This window comes from Saimiri boliviensis, chromosome 9 (genome assembly GCF_048565385.1).
Source record: "Saimiri boliviensis isolate mSaiBol1 chromosome 9, mSaiBol1.pri, whole genome shotgun sequence".
In the NCBI taxonomy this organism is placed as follows: Eukaryota; Metazoa; Chordata; class Mammalia; order Primates; family Cebidae; genus Saimiri; species Saimiri boliviensis.
In genome coordinates, this window is record NC_133457.1 from 9,499,421 (window position 1) to 9,519,004 (window position 19,584).

Below are 19,584 nucleotides of genomic sequence, written 5' to 3' on the forward strand. Positions count from 1 at the left end.
CTAGGGAAACAGCCTCAGGTAGGCCTGGAATTAGTCAATTCTGCCAGTTTTTCTAGTGGTTAATCTGATTTCTAGTTTTAACTTGTGGTGTGACTTCCAGCATGTCATATCCATAGCTCCTTTTTTTTCTCTATTAGTTTACTTCTAGGCCCTTTTGAATATGTGCACACACAGGTTAGGCAGCCAAATGTTATTCCAATTTTGTAGATATGGAAGTTGAGGACTGCCTAAGATTAGATCACTAATTAGTGGCAGAAAGGAGACTGAAAACCACTCCCCTGTACCTTCCAGCCATTCTGGGGTAAACATTTAGCTTTACAATTATTTTTAAATTGCACCCTGTACTTCCTTGTATTTTATCTTCCCTAAACATTTAAACCTCGTATATTCTTCCACAACTTTAAATCACAGATGATGCTAATCTATGGAAAAATATAATCTAGCATTAATGTATTTCAAAATATTTCAAAAAGGCACAGCACTTAAGGAAACTTGATTCAAATTTACTTTTACTTTCTTCTGTTTCGGGGTTATATGACATTAGGCAAGTTGCTTGATTTCCCTGGGTCTCAACTTCATCTTTTATTATTTTTAAATTTTTTTAAAAATTTTATTGAGATGGAATCTTGCTTGTTGCCCTCTGAGTGCAGTGGTGGCATCTCAGCTCACTGCAGCCTCTGCCTCCTGGGATTCTCCTGCCTCCGCCTCCGGAGTAGCTGGGATTACAGGTCCGCACCACCATGCCCACCTTTTTTTTTTTTTTTTTTTTTTTTAAGTAGAGATGGAGTTTCACCATGTTGGTCATGCTGGTCTCAAACTCCTGACCTCAAGTGATCCAACCACCTCAGGCTCCCAAAGTGCTGAGATTACAGTCATGAGCCACCACACCTGACCAATTTCTTCATTTTTAAATGGAAATAGTGATACATATCTAAATCATACTGCCTCGCACACAGCTGATGCTCAACCAAAATTAGTTATTTCTTTCCCTACTTATGAAGCCATGGCGGGGCGCATGGGAAATGTAATTGAATTAGAAGCCATCATGGTGCTCTACAAGTGCTTCATACCTATTGAATGTGAATCTGAACAGGTGATAAAATCATTTGTTTCAAATCTCTATAGCATGACACTACTGTGAGTGGCCTACAGATGGCACTAGATATTTACAACGGACTCCTTCCTCCCTATGCTTCTTGCCACTTGATGGAATTGTACTTTGAGAAGGGGTAAGTGACGAAGTGCCTTTCAAAACCAGTATCACTGGACCTTAGGTTTCATTATTATTATTTTGGGTTAATGGTTGTATGCCTGTTTGTCTTTGATTTGGTTTTGTATCCAAAGGGAAGAATGATAGTAATAGGATGCTAGTCATGTCTCTTTTTTCTTTTTCATGAAGACTTTTATTGGAAAATAACATACACAGTAGATGAAAAATTTGAGAAATAGCCTACGCAACAGAAATTACATTTTTTAAAAGGTTAAGGTATTCTAAGAAGTATGCATGTATTGCATATATATTTGGCAAGAGAAAAATTTATTGATGGTTATATAATTTTTTCAATTAAATAATTCCAGCATATTCATTCAACTTCTGATGATTCATGTACACAAGTAAAGATTATTAAAGTACAACTTCTAACTGGTGTTTACGTCTTTGTAACATGGTGTGGTCCTCCCCAGACGACCACGGCTTAGCTTGAACCCATACATGAGTCAAAGTTAGAGTGGCCAAATTCCCAGTTCACCCAGAACTGACCCATGAAATCCGGTGTTTTCAGAACATGTGAATTTCATTGCTAAAACTAGGAATGTCCTGGAAAAACTGGAAAGAATTGATTATCACAGCCAAGGTCATACCAAAAAATGTTTATCTGTGGTGGCAATGGCATTCTCATTGGGAGGAGGAGAAGGACGTGTTTGGGACAAGTCGCCAGACTTTATGGGATATTATTAGTGGAATAAGAGCAAGGAAAGGACTGAGTTAAGGCAATGACCCCAGAGTTTGTTTCAGGGTTGATCAGGGAGATCTACTTTGCCCTTCCCTCAGGCATTCAGAATAGCTGCACACCAACCTGACTGTGCAGTTACATGGGGATCTGTGCTCAAAAGAGGCCATGCTGGTTTTAATGATCTGCTGTTGCCATCTTTAAATTGTAATAGTTTTTAAACAATGGGCCCTGTATTTCATTTTGCAAATTTTGTAGTCTGGGATGTAGCTTTCTGGCCCCTGAATTTGTAGAGTAAAAAAGTAACAGCACGGAGACCTCATTCTCAACCAATATCTTCACTGCTTAGAAAGAAAGTCAGTTCTGCACAGCTGGGGAGGGGTAGATACATCCTATACTGAACCTCTAACTGGGTGCCAGGCACAGTGAACTAGAACTAAAATGTGGTCTTAGTTAATCTTGCTCTCAAATATCTAGAGTCAGAGTGGAGAAGTGAGACCCACAAAATGAAGATTGACCAAATAGAGCAGAAAATGAGAATGAAAGGACTAGAGACATAAAACCCTCTCTTAATAACAAGCCCAGCACAAGTCTGCCCTTTAGAAGGCCAACTCTGGGCACAGAGTTAATAAGTCAACTAAATTCCAAGATCAGCTCCAGTGGCAGGCACTATCTCCTTTGGGATAAGACAAGAGAAGCTGCTGACTCTACTTGTTCCTCCCTGTTCTCTGGTTTCTGGACCCCAGGGGTCTGGAGCTTGCTTTCTTAGTGCACAGAAGCATTTTCTTCCACTGAATTCCTTCTCTTAACACCCTGAGTTAAATCTATATCACAAATCAACTATGTAGTATTTCTTCAAATGAAAGGCAGTGACATACAGAAAAAATTAACCAAGGACGTCGTAAAGGTCAATTCCAATTTGTTATATTAGGATTTCTTTTATTAGCACTCCAGGGAAATATCAAAGGTTAAATTTGATTGCTTTTAAATTAGAAACAAGGAGGCTTTAAGTCAACAAATTCTGTATAAGCCTGCTTATGAGGTGATCCTGACTGTGAGGTAGTCTCACATTTTCCTATGAGAAGATATGGAGAGAGACAGAAAGGAAGAATGTTTTAGACTTCCAACCATCTTAAATATGTAAACTGTTCAGGTTGTAGAAAACATAGCCATAAATATTCTTTTAAGATTTAATTTTGGGTTAGATACAGAGATTTAAAATTGTAGACTATATAAAATCATTAAGTTAATACTGCTTTCACTTTTATATTTTATAAAATGTTTTTATCTAAACTCTTTGTATGCATCTTTAGCTTGTGTCTTCAACACTAAAGCTAATTTTGAGTCTTTTAAAAATTGTTTCCCAGATATATTCACTGATAAGGGTAATTTTGTCTTCTATACAGATGAACCTCAGATTCTTGAAGGCTTAACTCAGTGAAAATTAATTTCACACTTATCTAACAGTACAGTGCAGGTGTCGTTGGTCAACAGATGTGATTCACACGTTGTCATTCCCTATAGTTTCAAGAGTGCTGTGCTCACTTGCAGGCAGCTTGTGGAAAGGAATGGAAGGATGGAGGCAGCAACCTGTTTATCAACTACTTCAGCCTAAAAGGGACACATCATTTCTGTTCGCTTTCTGTTGGCTAAAATTAGTGACTTGGTCCCACCTAGGTACAAGGGAGTCTTGGAAATGTGTCACTTCTGAGCCATAATTCAGTTCTATGGGAAGAGAATAATGGAGTTTGATGAAGTATTGGACATCTAGGCCTTATCATCTTAAGACAGAAGATGCTGTTACTGAAAAAGTTATTCTAAGATAGAAGTACCCACTCATATAATATTAAGGAAGTTTTTAAAAGTTTTATAGATATATAATAAGTGAATATTTGCAGTTACTATGTTTATATGGCTTTTTAAAGTGACATTTTAAAAGGCTTGTTTATAATGACACCCAAAAGTTGCCATTGTAAGGTTACCATCAAAACAATGATCACTAAATTTTACTTGAGTTCCCCTCCTGCCTCCTTGATTGGCAAACGGATTCCATAAGCAACTCATGCTGGTTGAATTGAGGTTAGTCTATGCCATTGGACCATCTCAAATAGTACCTTATTTTTTGAGATAAAGCATTGAGACAGCCCTCCTTAACATGACACAATGTAAGGACTTGGACACATACCCACAGCTTTTTTCTGATGGATAATTTTCTGATAAGGTCTTGCTGTACATTCAAGCATATATGTTTTATGTTATTCAGTTCCATATTTGTGGCCTAGTTAAAGAGAGGGGAGATACATTCAGAAGAAGGACTGAAATAACTATTCAAGTAGGAAAAAAGAAAAGAAAAAAAAGGAGCACATGAGAAGCCTAAAAAGAAGGGAGGAGGAGAAGGAAAACCCAACACCCTCACCTGCTTCTCACTTATCCAAAGGCTCAAAGTCACACTCAGCTCCCTGCAACCATCACTTCTCACCACCTATGATTTAGCATTCTGGTGCCTACCTCCTATGTCCCTATCCCTAACAAACCAGCCCTCCTGTTCCACCCTACAAATCTGTCCTGCCTGCCCCAGTCTCGCCATTTACACACCTAAATTGACTAAAATCTCCCAGTTCCCATAAGTCTTTCCATTAGTCCCTCAACCAGCATGTAATAGTCCAGGTGGAAAGAAATTCAGTGGCAGTTCAACAACACAGAACTAACAGAGCTTTCTCCTCTACTTTTCTCTGCCAGGGAGTACTTTGTGGAGATGTACTATCGGAATGAGACGCAGCACGAGCCATATCCCCTAATCCTACCTGGTTGCAGCCCCAGCTGTCCTCTGGAGAGGTTTGCTGAGCTGGTTGCCCCTGTGATCCCTCAAGACTGGTCCACGGAGTGTATGATCACAAGCAGCCATCAAGGTACACAGGACAGTACAGATTAGTGTGCACAGAGATCTCTGCAGAATGAGTAGCTGCCCTTTCTCAGGGCAGATCATGCTTTGAGAATGTACTTTAGCCATTACCCCCAGCTTTGAGGAAAATGAGCTTTCGGTGATAATTGTGTTTTACAGACCCCCAACTTCAGGCAATTCCTACCTCTTCACCTGGCCCTACCCCCACTTGCCATAAAACTTAGCTCAGTATTTTTTTGTTGTTGTTCAGTGTTAATGTAAAGAGGTGTCAGTGCCAAAATATAATGAGAGATAAAACTTAGGACAAAGTTCATGGAGTGGTCATGAACTATATGACTGGCCACACAGGACCATTTTTATTTAAGGACTGTAAGATTTTGCTTGAGCAGGATTAGGTGAGGCTATTCTTTAAATGTATGAAGTAGAGCAGATTTCAAAAAAACCCACAATCTAGGGTGGGAGCAAGAAGGAAAGATGTGAATAGGCTAATGAGCAAATTTACCCATCAGTTCCAGCCTTCTCTCAAGGAGAGGCAAAGAAAGGAGATACAGTGGAGACATCTGGAAAGTTTTCTTCACTGGAAAACTGCTACTATCTGTATTTATAGTTCTGTTAAAATATACACGGCTACAGAACTAAAAATGAAAACCTTTTTGTGTCCCTTGGTCCTAGGACATGTATGTTCCTTTTAAAGAAACAAAAATCAAACTTTACAGAAAGATTTGATGCATGTAATACATATAGCAGCTCTTGAAGTATATACATCACAGCAAATATGTCATCTGATGAGAACAAGATACTTGGTCACAACACATCAGGGAAGAGAGAACCACATGATGGAGTTTTCTAGAAGCTCCAGTGATAAGAGATGTAGACTCTAAAGTTGACTTAAGGACAGGCATGGTGGCTCACGCCTATAATCCCAGCATTTTGGGAGGCCAAGGCAGGCAGATGACTCGAGCTCAGGAGGTCAAGATCGGCCCGGACAACATAGTGAAACCTTGTATCTACATAAAATATAAAAAATTAGATGGACATTGTGGTGTGTGCCTGTAGTCCCACGATTTGCTGGGCAGGAGGATCACTTGAGCCCCAGAGGTGGAGGCTACAGTGAACCAAGAGTGAACCACTATACTCCAGCCTGGGCAATAGAGTGAGACCCTGCCTCAAAAAAATAATAAATAAACAAATAAAAATAAAGTTGACGTAAGAAAGGAGGTATAGGCCAGGCACAGTGGCTCACACCTATAATCCCTGCACTTTGGAAGGCTCAGGCAGCACAATCACTTTAGGCCTAGTGTGTTGAAGACCAGCCTAGTCAGCATAGTGAAACCCTGTCTCTACCAAAAAGGAAAGAAGGAAGTGTTACATATCAGACTGAAACAAAATTAAAAATGTAATTATGTGCTAAGTGCCTCCAAGTTCAAAACTTACTGGAATTTTTAGAGTGTGGTTATGAAATCTGTTAGGAGGACAAAAGGAATGTTTAAGCCTTTAATGCTGGTATCTTCAGAAAACGTAAGCAAACTTACAGGTCCTGCTGAAACTGCTCACTTTGCAAGAAAAAAATCATGTTCAAATGGCATTCTTAAGAGTCTTATAGCTTTGCCATGTGGCAGATCTACACGTCTAGAGAACACAGTGCTCTACTACCATTACAGATAAAGATGAGATGGTTTCTAGAGATGGTTTTTACTGGATGCCAGAAGCTAGAGCAAAGCTGTCCCTGCTCCTGATTGGTTACAGAATGACTGACAAAGACATCAATTGATACGCTTCTTTGTGTTACTTCCTTCCCAAGTAAATGCTTGTCCTTGGATCCATTGTCTATGCTTGTAACTGTCTTCTAACAGTGAGCCAAATGTAAAACAGAATAAAGTCATTATTAGGAAGTTCAAAAGCATTGCCTTTATAATGAACTTTGAAAAATATATGTTGCGTGTTTAATTAGAATAAAATTCCTCTAGGCAGATTTCAGGACCTCCCTTTGTGTTGGGGTTTTTGTTTTAATATAATAAGAGGGAAAATGTTAATAAAAAGTAAAATAATTTGACTGGTTTAAATGAACATTTTACATTGAAAATATAGTTTGGACTTTTCCACTTCAGTTAAAGGAAAAGCTGTGGATGGCTTTGCCTCATCTATTTAAGATGGAATTTGCTGAGGAAACACCCTCAGGAAGTACACAATATGCTAGGAAAGTAGAGATACATACCATATAGCACAGAAAAACCAGGGCTATGTCTTATGACTACACAGGTTGCTGTGGGAACAAGAGTTACCCAGATTTGAAGTGGGGAAGGTAGGTAGGTCAGGGAAGGCTTTTCTACAGAAGCTAGCAACTGCACTAGGTAAAATCAATTTGAGGCCAGGCACGGTGGTCAAGAGCCCTTGACCTCTGTTTTCAGCACAGTTGCTTTGGCATTCTCATGTTCCATCATTGCTATTAAGAGCCCTTGTTCAGTGATGTCCCATCCAGCACCGCTCCTCCCTCAAAGATGAGGCCATCTGATTATGACACCTGTAATCCTAACACTTTGGGAGACTGAGACAGGAAGATCACCTGAGATCAGGGATGCAAGAACAGCCTGATCATCATGTCAAAACCCCATCTATACTAAAAATACAAAAATTAGCTGGGTGTGGTGGTGCATGCTTATAATCCTAGATACTTGGGAGGCTGAAGCAGGAGAATTGCTTAAACTCAGGAGGCGGAGGTTACAGTGAGCTGAGATCGCACCACTGCACTCCACCCTGGGCAACAGAGTGAGACTTTGTCTCAAGAAAAAAAAATCAGTTTGGATGGAGGGCTTTTATGGTGTGGTCCAAGGTACTAGAAAGGCATTTATCAAATGTCCTATGCCTTGAAGCTGGAAAGAAGAGGAGATTACTCATCAGAAAGTTCAGACTCCAAAGAGAGTCCCACAGAGAGTTATTCAAGGGGCCATTTCTGAAAAGAGAAAACATCAGCACCACAAGGATTTTATCTGATGTGTTCCCTGCTCTATCTGTCCTCAATACCTAGGAGTGTCTGTGCCAGGGATGGACTGGTGCTCAATAAATATTTGCCCAATTAATATATAAATTTGTTATCTTTTCTCCCTTAAGCTACTCTTGCTTAGCCTGTTGAACAGCAATACCTAGTAAGTTACGAGTTATTTTTCACCCTACTTTCTCCTTCATTCTCCATAGTCTTGTCAAATCTACCTGTGGTATATATGTAGAATTCTTTCCCTCAAAACACAGGTAACAACTTAATATTCAGGTAGAGTGAAATATGATTAAGCAGCAAAAAATTTTAATGAAAAGAAACATGTAAGGGTTGATATGCTGCAGTCCACTCATCCAGATCTCAAGAGTGGAATGTGCACATCAGTTCCCAACTCTCAGTTCAGCAACTTCACTTGGGCATCTCCAATGCGGCAGAAGTATTTTCACCAAAGAAATTAAATGGCACAAATCTTACCAGCATACCACTGGTTTGGGCTCATCAAAAGCTTGTTAAGAATCTATGAGCCGGGCGCGGTGGCTCAAGCCTGTAATCCCAGCACTTTGGGAGGCCGAGGCGGGTGGATCACGAGGTCAAGAGATCGAGACCATCCTGGTCAACATGGTGAAACCCCGTCTCTACTAAAGGTGCAAAAAATTAGCTGGGCATGGTGGCGCGTGCCTGTAATCCCAGCTACTCCGGAGGCTGAGGCAGGAGAATTGCCTGAACCCAGGAGGCGGAGGTTGCGGTGAGCCGAGATCGCGCCATTGCACTCCAGCCTGGGTAACAAGAGCGAAACTCCGTCTCAAAAAAAAAAAAAAAAAGAATCTATGACATGAGGTGGCCTCTAATGCAGTAAGTTCAATACCTGAACTTCTGTAAAGGATTACATTTATTCAGTATGATCTTAAAGAGGGATGTTAGGGGCTGCAGGTAAAAATTTCAGGGAGACAGATTGTCACTCAGTGTTGGGAAACTCCTGAGGTAAGAGTGCCTGTTAGGCTGGATAGCCACTCACCTTAGAAGAGAGATACTACAGAGAAGGCTGAAACATGGAAGATTGTAGGGTTTGGGTGGCTCATTAGTTGGGCCACCAAATCTATCAAATAAAAGTACAGGATGCCTAGATACATTTGACAAATGGCTCTAACTGCCAAATTTCTGTAATTCACTGAAAAAAACAAAAAACAGAATACAGTACACTTAGGATGTTCTGAAAAAGGCAATACAGGAAGCAGGACAAAATCATTAAATATAGGATATGTCCTGTATATACAAGATACTTCACAACCCTACTCCTTAGAGTAGGGAGTTCCACCATGAAATTCCACCCATAACTGTAAGCAGTGTTTTTAGCTAGTGCTAGTAGGCTCATTTAGCCAGATTCCACATCATATCAATTAAATTCACCAGAGTCTTTGCTAGAAAATGCATGTCTAAGGCCATAGCATATTATTTGAAAATAACAAAATTTGTCAAACTGCTTCTTTAATTCCAAAATTTTACTGACACATTCAGACTTTCTTCACTAGTGCTCTCCTACCCGCTATCTCCATGGCCAACTCTTTAATTGTGTCACAAGAAGGAGACTTAACAGTGGGAAGTTCCAGTTTTCTCTCATTATCTTTGTAAAGCTGAGAATCTACAGTACAAATACATATCCCCAAGATTCAACCTTGAGTTTCTTAAAGGCAGGATCCATACATTTTTCCTCTTTAAGTCTTTAGCCAGTAGATAATGCCTAAAACTTTGTGCCTTCAATCAATATTTGCTAATTGAACACATGTTCGGCCCTGCATACTTAGCCTGACTTCCTTGTGGCTGGGCTCATAGGTCAGAAGCCTGAAACTCAGCTGATTTACAACTAAGAGAGAGAAGCTATGAATGAGCCTCAAAAGTATACAGAGACCCAATCACTGATCATATACACATACAAATGTGACAACATGTCTGTATTACGTGACCTCTGTTTTCAGCACAGTTGCTTTGCAATTCTCATGTTCCTCCATTGCTATTAAAAGCCCTTGTTCAATGATGTCCCATCCAGCACTGCTCCTCTCTCAGAGATGAGGCCATCTGATTATAACACCTGTTTCCTCAGTCTTACTGCCATTATCTTCAGTTTCTCAGGATATATCTCATCATTTGCTAAAGACATTGGCAACTTGCTTTGGTATGTTCCAATTTGCTCCTCCCTCCACTCCTGCCCTAAATCTAGGCAATTCTGACAGCCATAATGCTGACCTATCCCATACACTGATCACCACACCAATAGCTAAGCCTCTATCAAGTCAGTCACATGGTTTTTCAATTCTGATCTGTAAGTAAAGCTGAAGCAAACAAAAATCCAAGCCTATTGTCACCGTTTCAAATGATGAATGTTGACATTTCATTCCACCCTCACTGGGTCTCTCAACGTTTCGTGGTAAATGTATTCACCCCTACTTTTCCTACTCTCTGCAGGAAGGCCTGTTTTTCCCAACTGTCTTATTCCATTTTGTTTTTTTATTCTTATAAGCAAGATAATCCATTGATAACTCCTTTAAGTTCTACTCTCATAACATCAAAAATATCTCAGTAGCTCAAACCTTCCTTTGCTGCTGTCCCTCAGGAAACCACATTCCCCCCATGTGGGCTGACCTCACTGTGTGTGTGAGCCCATCTCCACAGTCTCCTAAGGACCTCAGTGAATCTCTTGGCTAACTTCACTCTCTTCCTCTGCACTGGCTCCTTCCCTTCTACTATGAAAATGCCCAAATATCCTCTCATCAAAACACCCTCAAGGGCTTATTTCACCTCACTCTCCTCAATCTCAATTTTCTTGAACTAATGATTTATATGTTCTTGTACTCTTTTCTCACATCCTTTTTATGCCTTAATTATTCTGTAAAATATGTCTACCCTTCCATCATCTCTCTTTTTTTGGGGGGGCAACTTCTCTTTCAAAACCCATCAGTGTCTAACTCAGTGGCCTTTCTTTCCTTGTGAAGCAGCTATTAACACCCCCAATTTACAGAGAAGAAAACTGAACCTCAGACTAATAGGGTCAGGATTCAAGCCACAAGTAACAGGGTCAGAATTCAAGCCTAACACTTTCCAACACCCTGTTTCTACCGTCATACGTACTTTCATTCCACAGTGTCTTACATAGTATTTTCTTAGACCAATTTCCAAAAACAGGGTTGGTGGGTCAAGATATCTGAATATTTAATAAGCAATAGATTTACTGAGAACCTATTATGTACTCAATATTTTCCTAAGTATCAAGCATTAAGCTTGCTGAGTAAATAGCAGCAGACGAGAAGACTGTCCCCATGTGGCTTGCAGACCTTGTGGGGGAAGGAGGGGTGGACAAGGAGATAAATAATTAAATTAGCCTTAAGAGCAAAGTACAGTAAATTCTACGATGAAGGGCATACAGGAGAAAACACAGCAGAGGCAATTAGCCTAATGGGTTAGAGAAGGCTTCTTGGAGGAGTGATGTTCAAACTGGAACCTGAAGGAGAAAAGGTACTAAGCAGGTGAACGAAGGTGAGGAGAGGGGAGGATGTTACAGACAAAAGAGGAGAATGTATAAAGGCCAAGAGGCTAAAGGAAGCATAGAGCACTTTAGGAACTGGAAAAAGTTTAGCGAATGTGAGGAGAGCAGAGGCCACAGAGGCAAGCATTAAGTGCTCCATAGGTCAAGTTGAGCAGCTGTGATCACGGAAAGGTTTTAGGCAGAAGACAGATGCTGTAATTGGCTTTTTGTCTTAAGAAGATTCTTTTCAGTCATTACCTGTACTAGATCTCTTTGTAGTAAGATAGAATTGATCATGCTCTCTTTTCTCAGTGTTTAGGACACTGCTCTGCCAAACTCCTGAAATATTTCATAGTACAAAAGAGCACATCATTTAAAAATAAATAAATAAATAAGCATCACAGGGAGAGAAAGCACGTGCACTCTCCTGAGTCTTTCCTTTGTTCTTGGGTTCCTCACTCTACACTTAGTATGAGCCAGTATACCCAAGCCTCTGTCTTCTATGGTCTACAATCCTTATTTCCACATCTAACTGTAGAATTCTTGACCTGTTTTGTCAAGCTGCCTACTGATAGTCTCTATTAAGATAATAACCTGTCTCAATCCCACAGTTACCCAAACAAAAAGCCATGAGATTGCCTTTGCCACAGCTCCTCCCTCACGAGTATATGCAGTCTGTTACCAAAGCCTGTTAATTCCACTGCAGGAGCATCTCCTGAATTCCCTCCTCTGCATTTCCAGGGCCAAAATTCCAGTTCTAAGTCCCTGATGTCTTATCAAAGCTATTTTCAATAGCTCTCTATCAGGCCTAAGGTATCTCCACCATCCTATCTTTTCCACAGTTTTTGTTTGTTTAAACAGAGTGGGCTGTATCACTTCCATATGTAATAATTGCTGATGACTTCCATTTGACCCATATCAAACCAAGCACTCTAAAAACTGGACCCTGGCCAGGCACAGTGGCTCATGCGTGTAATCCCAGCATCTTCAGAGGCCAAGATGGGAGGATCGCTTGAGCCTAAGGGTTCAGGACCAGCCTGGGGAACACAGCGAGGCTCCATGTCTACAAAAATGCAAAAAAAATTAGCCAAGCATGGTGGCACATACCTGTGGTTCCAGCTACCCCTGGAAACTGAGGTGGGAGGATCACCTGGGCTCAGGAGGTTGCAGCTGCAGTGAGCAGTGATTGCACCACTGCATTTCTAGCCTGAGCAACAGAGTGACATCCTATCTCAAAAAAACAAACAAACAAAACTGGGCCCCCATTTACACATTCAATTTCACCTCCCTGAAGCCTTACTCTAGTCATGTGTAACTTCTCATTATGTCCCAAACATGCCCTTTAAAAACTCTTTCTGTCTCATGGCAAAGTCTTACTTTGCAGGCCAGCACAATTCTCAGAAGACTTTTCAAACTCTTTCTCTTTCAAATAAAATACACTCTGTTGACTGCAACTTTCTCTTTGTTCCAATAGCATTTCTTTTGCACCTACATTTTATTGGTTATCGAATTATCTCATAATTATCTATCTGGTTCTCCTGCTAGACGTTGGGCAGAGATTATGAACCTCAGCACCCAGTACAGCCTATCTGGTACATGGGTGCTCACCACTTCTTAGTTTTAATGACTTAGAACTCATAAGTTCCCAACTCTTAGTCCAGTATTTTCTCATGATACCAGGATGCTTCTTAGAGAGATAATGTCATTAGAACTGCAGATGGATTTAATATAAGTTTAAGGAAACTAAATGAAATTGAAGAAGGAAAGAAAGGACTCAATGGAAATGAGGAAGGCAGATACTAGTAATTCTTAAAAATTGATTTTCATGGCTGACTCTCCATATTTAGAAATTTATTTTTAGTTATTTTTATGGGCTGTGTTGTCACAGCAGTCCTATGGAACATGCTCTTCTGCTTTTCACTTTGGCAGGTGGAGGTGGTGGTGGGCAGATCACCTGAGGTCACAAGTTCATGACCAGCCTGGCCAACATAATGAAACCCCGTCTCTACTAAAAATACAAAAAAAAATTAGCCAGACATTGTGGTGCAGCTACTTGGGAAGCTGAGGCAGGAGAATCCCTTGAACCTGGAAGGCAGAAAAAAAAGGATTGTGGCCAGGTGTGGCTCACACCTAAAATCCTAGCACTTTAAGAGGCCGAGGCAGATGGATGACTTGAACTCAGGAGTTCAAGATCAGCCCGGGCAACATGACAAAACCCCATCTCTACAAATAATACAAAAATTAGCCAGGCATGGTGGTGCATGCCTATAGTCGCAGTTACTTGGGAGGGTAAGGTGGGAGGATCACTTGAGCCTGGGTGATCAAGGCTGCATGAGCCATGATCGTACCACTGCACTCCAACCTGGGTGACAGAGTGAGACTTTTTCAAAAAAAAAAAAAAGAGAGAGAGAGAAAGGATAGAAAGAAGGGAACAAGTTAGGATGCCATTGTAGTGATCCTAGCAAAAGATGATGGTGGTTCAAAGCAGGGTGGTGACAGAGAAGAAAAAAAGTCAGCGTTGGGATGTATTTTTTGGTAGGACCAATAGGATCCCCTGATAGTGTAAGGTGTGAGAAAAATAAACGAATTAAAGAAGACTCTAGGAGTTTTATCCTAAGCCAACAGAAGGGCGTTTCCATCAACTGAAATGAGGGAAGGCTCTGGGAAGAGCAGATTTGGTGTGGGGGAGGAGGATGGGAAGATTAGGAGTTCGGTTTTGGACTTGAGATTGAAAAGCCTATTAGATATCTAAAGAAACATATCAAGCATACAATTGGATATGAGTCTTGCACTTAAGTTAGATGTCAGAGCTGGAGATCTATATTTGGAAGTAATCGCTAAATAGATGGTTTTTAAAATCATGGGACTGATAAGATCCCAACCCCAATACAATTATTAACCTTAACAAGATTATCTAATTGCTCTGCTTATTTTCCTCATTTTCACAATGATAATGTCAGGTGAAATCCATGATTTTCACCTGTGTTCTATGGTCCACAGGGTTCTATAGAAAAAGCTGATGGGATCAGAGAGATGCTTGCTCTCCCAATGCCTAAGCCAATAAGAAACCTTATATTTTTACAATGAAGAGACATACATTTAGGGATAGTATAAACTGGCATTTATGATGTGTATATTAGAGTGGACTAGGGTGTGTGTGTAGGAGAGTAACTTTCCAGATGAAATAATGAACTAGCATCTTATTAAAAATTGGCCCCAAATATCTGCTTTTACTCATCAGCTATCAAAGGAATATGTGTAAATAAAGTTACATATTAGCAATAGCACACAGTTATGCTAAAAATGTTTGCCATAGTCAAAATGTGCTCAAGATCTCCTCCTAACAAATATTTACCTAAAAATCAAATTTAAAAATCGGAAGATTTCATTTCTTTTAGATCCAACGGATTGCAGTTGAGCATTCAGAATTTCCTTTGACCCTGAGAACATGAGCAATTGGTAATTTAACTATAGAAAAATGCATAAAGTTAGTGCTATAAGAGGACTTAGAAATACTTCAATTACCCTTCCTTTTCAGTGGGGAGCTAAATCCCAAGGGTCAAAGATCATGCTGGAACTGGAACCTAGGTCATCTCCTGACTCCTAGTCCTGCGTTCTTTTTACCACACACACAATGCTGATTTCAAGGCCTTTTCAGAAACACTTCTGAAATTTGCAATTAAGGCAGAAAGCAACACTCATGTGATCCTCATATTTAACTAATGCATTAATTTTACATTAATACTTTTACTATTTTCCCACAGTTCTAAAGTTCATCTTTGCTGTCACCTTTTGCCTGATATCTGCTCTCCTAATGGTACTGCTGGTTATCCACATTCGCCGTGGACTCTGCTGGCAGAGAGACTCCTATGGGAACATCTGAACAGACGGTTGGACAAGCCAGGCCAATCTCCTGTGACACAGCATCTCTTAGTGGTGCCATATCTAAAGGACAGGCTTTTGTCATGTGGGCATTGCCCTCCTGACACCCTGCTTCTTGAATCTGCCTAGAGCAAGGTCTGAGCTCACAGTGACCCACAGATAGCTGCTGGACTGACAGATAAACACTCAGGTTACCTAGGTCTTCTTATCATGGAGTGGTAGTGCAGGCTGCTCATTCAACTAGAAAGAGGCTTTTATGGTAGGATGGTTGTATTCTCTGACACAGTTGTCCAGAGAGAAATAAGAGGCCAAATTCCAATCAGCCTTTTACCTGCAAAGAGCAAAGGCTAAGAAGGTGGACAAAGACATAGATTAGAATAACACTGGATATTGGGGGAAGTTAGACTAGAAGTAGTATTATACAGGGTGATTCTTATGAAAGAAGACCCAATCATAAATTACAAATAAACTTTTAATTTAGCTATTAAGTTGGTTTAATACACACACACACATGCATATGCACACACACACACACGAAAAGAAATTCCTACCCAGTGTTTGATAGCAGAAAGATTTCTGTGTGTCTGTATATTAACACATAAACATACACATATCCATATTTAAAATGCCTTCAGAAGAGGTATTTAATTCTCAGAAACTGTAATATCACTTACTTTATATATGACTCAGGTCATCTGCTCACAATTTCTATAGTGTGGAGTAACTAGAAAATCCACATAGTTATGGTTCTTTTTTTACATCCACTATCAGATCTGGATATTTTTAGTTTCCATTTTTATTGCATTTTAAAATTGTAAGATCTTACTTTGATAAGGGCTATTCAGAGGCCTAATGAAATGATAATGTATTCGTTTTTTTTGAGACGGAGTTTCGCTCTCGTTACCCAGGCTGGAGCGCAATGGCGCAATCTCGGCTCACCGCAACCTCCACCTCCTAGGTTCAAGCAATTCTCCTGCCTCAGCCTCCCAAGTAGCTGGGACTACAGGCGTGCACCACCATGCCCAGCTAGTTTTTGTATTTTTAGTAGAGACGGGGTTTCACCATGTTGACCAGGATGGTCTCGATCTCTTGACCTCGTGATCCACCTGCCTCAGCCTCCCAAAGTGCTGGGATTATAGGTGTGAGCCACCGTGCCGGGCCTGATAATGTAATCTAATTGCCAAAAATATGTCTCAATTTTACAGGTAGTGGAGCAGAAAAAAAGTAGACTGAAATTTACAAGTAGTAAGGTAGAGAAGTGGATGAGAATTGACAACCCACTCACTGTCTCAGCCCTGCACTGGCTTTGGGCTCATGATTTGGAACAAGTTTTTTTTTTATATATCTTTTTTTTTTTTTTTTTTCAGAGACAGTCTTGAGTCACCCAAGGTTGAGTGTAGTGGCATGATCACAGCTCACTGCAACCTCTAACTCCTGGGCTCAAGCAATTCTCCCACCTTAGCCTCCCAAGTAGCTAGGACCACAGGTGCACACCACCCTATCTAGCTAACTTAAAAAAATTTTTTGTAGAGACAGGATCTCGCTATGTTGCCCAGGCTGGTTTTTTACTCCTAGCCTCAAGCAAACTTCCTACCTTGGCCTTCCAAAACACCAAGATTACAGGCATAAGCCATCACACCTGGCCTAGTTTTTTAAAATATCTTTTACCTTGGTCTCCTAACCTAAAAATGAAGAATCTGGATTAGACGAACATAGAAGTCACAGTTAGCTCTCACATACTGTGAATAATTTTTCATTGTATGCTCTAGATGAGTCATTGACCAAGCAAGCACTGTCAAGGACGGTACTATTGTAACAAGCTAAAAATTTACACTAAACAATTTTAATCTACCCTGAACCCCCAGCCATCCAGTTGGTGGGACATTCAATCTCACTCTTCAGTAGTGTTCTCTACCTCCTCAGGTTCAACTAAAGGTCCCAGAGTGTAGCTGGTAGGAGGAGACAAGAGTCACAGAAGGGTCCTCTAGACCTCTGTCCATGATGGTCTCTGTTAAGTTCACCATCCCTGCCCACATTGTCTTCTGAAGGCAGGCAGGGGACATCTGTGCCATTGCTCCCAGGACAATATTCCTGGAGTCCACCAGCCTGAGACTGTGCAATCCTGGGGTGATACTTTTGCTCAACACAGAATCGTCCACCATCACCTCCCAGAACTCGAGTCCATCTGTTAGTCTCAGGAATCTTCCTCTCCCCTTGGGTCCCACAGCTTCTACCTGTTAAGTTTCAAGCACTTAGTTTCTGCATAACTCTCACTGAGCCAAGGTTATTGCAAACAAAAGACTAAGAAGGAGTCATCTTCTCTTGCTTGGCAATGTCTACTTCCCGATGCAACACAAAAACCCCCTAGGTAAAAACGAAAATGAAAAACACAAGATGTGGCTACCTTCTTAGCTTGGGAAAGGGAAAAGATATCTACAGCTGCAAGAATAAAGGACAAATTACTGCCTTGATAAAGTAGCTAGCCATATCAGTACATAAGCCACAATATTTTATGCTAATTCAACAAACATGGATGAGGAAACTACTATTTGCTAATTACTGATCTAGATGCTAAATTATCCATCCCAATTCTGATTATTAATTGCTTGGCTTCAACACTGACCTTATACAGTACAGGGTTGGTAGAATGTAAAAGTAAGAGCTTTCTCTTTTTTTGTTTTTTTTTTTTTTGAGACGGAGTTTCGCTCTTGTTACCCAGGCTGGAGTGCAATGGCGCGATCTCGGCTCACCGCAACCTCCGCCTCCTGGGTTCAGGCAATTCTCCTGCCTCAGCCTGCTGAGTAGCTGGGATTACAGGCACGAGCCACCATGCCCAGCTAACTTTTTGTATTTTTAGTAGAGATGGGGTCTCCCCTTCTTTGGCTTTCAATTTTGGGGAATTTCCTTCTTACTTTTCAGAGGCAATGGATGCCCCCAAACTCTGTCCTCTGGTATCTCAAGCCAGTAAGATAGTGGATTTTTTTTTCTTTTTTTTAATTTTTTTTTTTAAGGTGGGGTTTCACTATGATAACTGGGCTGGTTTTGAACTCCTGACCTCAGGTGATCCACCCACCTCGACCTCCCAAAGTGCTAGGATTATAGGTGTGAGCCACCACGCCTGGCAGAAAATGGATTTTTTTTCTTTCTTTTTTTTTTTTTGAGATGGAGTTTCGCTCTTGTTACCCAGGCTGGAGTGCAATGGCGCGATCTCGGCTCACCGCAACCTCCGCCTCCCGGGTTTAGGCAATTCTCCTGCCTCAGCCTCCTGAGTAGCTGGGATTACAGGCACGTGCCACCATGCCCAGCTAATTTTTTGTTTTTAGTAGAGACGGGGTTTCACCATGTTGACCAGGATGGTCTCGATCTCTCGACCTCGTGATCCACCCGCCTCGGCCTCCCAAAGTGCTGGGATTACAAGCTTGAGCCACCGTGCCCGGCCGGATTTTTTTTCAACTGAGTTTTTAGTCATCTGCCCCCACCCTCTACCCCTGTATGACACAGATGAGCCTGGCCTCCAGCCAAAAACACAATTCCCTTTTTTCAAATGTTGACTCCCTGCCAGTACCTTCTTTCAATTGCTTTCAACTACTTTCAACTAGCTGTATTCTATATTTTGCCCAAAGTGTACAGTTATCTGTGGAAATGTTAGTCTAAAGAAGGTATAAGACCATTGTCTGAAATGGATGCTCTCACTAGAATTAAAAGAGCTGGTCTGAGGTTCTGTGTAAGGGTGGGAGTTACAGCAGTAGGTGCCCTGTAGTGTCTGTGAACAGGGAAGTGGTATGGCAGCTGGGAACATATCAAAAAATAAAAGCAATTTACTCACGGCTGAGGTGAGTGTTTCTGTGTAAATATCTACTGGGTGAAGTGATTGCAACCTTTTAAAATTTCCCTTCCACATCTGTGATATGAGTCCCGCAATGTCTGCTCTGCTTCCTCTTCAAGGCACAGCAACCATACTAGGAGGCCTCCCCCAAAACAGCACCCCTTTTCCACAGAGAGCACTCCTCCAGATTTTATCTTGAAGGAGGCTACCCTGTATCTATGGAGGAAGGTGGGGGATGATCAGCTGATAAGGAATGCACCCTTTAATTAGCTACTCTGACAAGTATTACATCGTTCCCTAGTGTACGGATGAGCCAAGCTCCAAGTTGCCCCAGGGTTCCCTTGGACATTCATTTGTAGTGGGTCTGACTTCAATTCCCCTCTTTTCACTTCTTCATTGGCTCGATCACATCTGGTTATCTCTGAAGAATTTCTCAAAATATCTGACCTGCTGATGTCCTTCTCTTTAGCATTGTTACGATTTCATTCTTATTTTAACCACTTTTCTATTATTTCA

At 41.0% G+C, this 19,584-nt stretch overlaps 1 protein-coding gene and 1 long non-coding RNA gene across 3 annotated transcripts in view; one reads left to right on the top strand and one right to left on the bottom strand.

Annotated features, from left to right (window-relative positions):
* Positions 1 to 19,584, bottom strand: part of LOC141585575 (uncharacterized) — a 121,860-nt gene that overhangs the window by 67,692 nt on the left and 34,584 nt on the right. The window lies entirely within an intron of this gene.
* ACP3 (acid phosphatase 3) overlaps positions 1 to 19,584 on the top strand; it is a 61,901-nt gene that overhangs the window by 35,810 nt on the left and 6,507 nt on the right. Inside the window, exons 9-11 of one of the 2 annotated variants that reach the window (XM_003925077.4) lie at positions 1,126 to 1,229; positions 4,689 to 4,858; positions 15,125 to 19,291. In XM_003925077.4, coding sequence (XP_003925126.2) covers positions 1,126 to 1,229; positions 4,689 to 4,858; positions 15,125 to 15,243 — 393 coding nt within the window. In that variant the 3' untranslated portion in view covers positions 15,244 to 19,291. Of the gene's footprint in view, positions 1 to 1,125; positions 1,230 to 4,688; positions 4,859 to 15,124; positions 19,292 to 19,584 lie in introns of those variants that run through there. The other variant, XM_074405455.1, reaches the window with a different exon arrangement.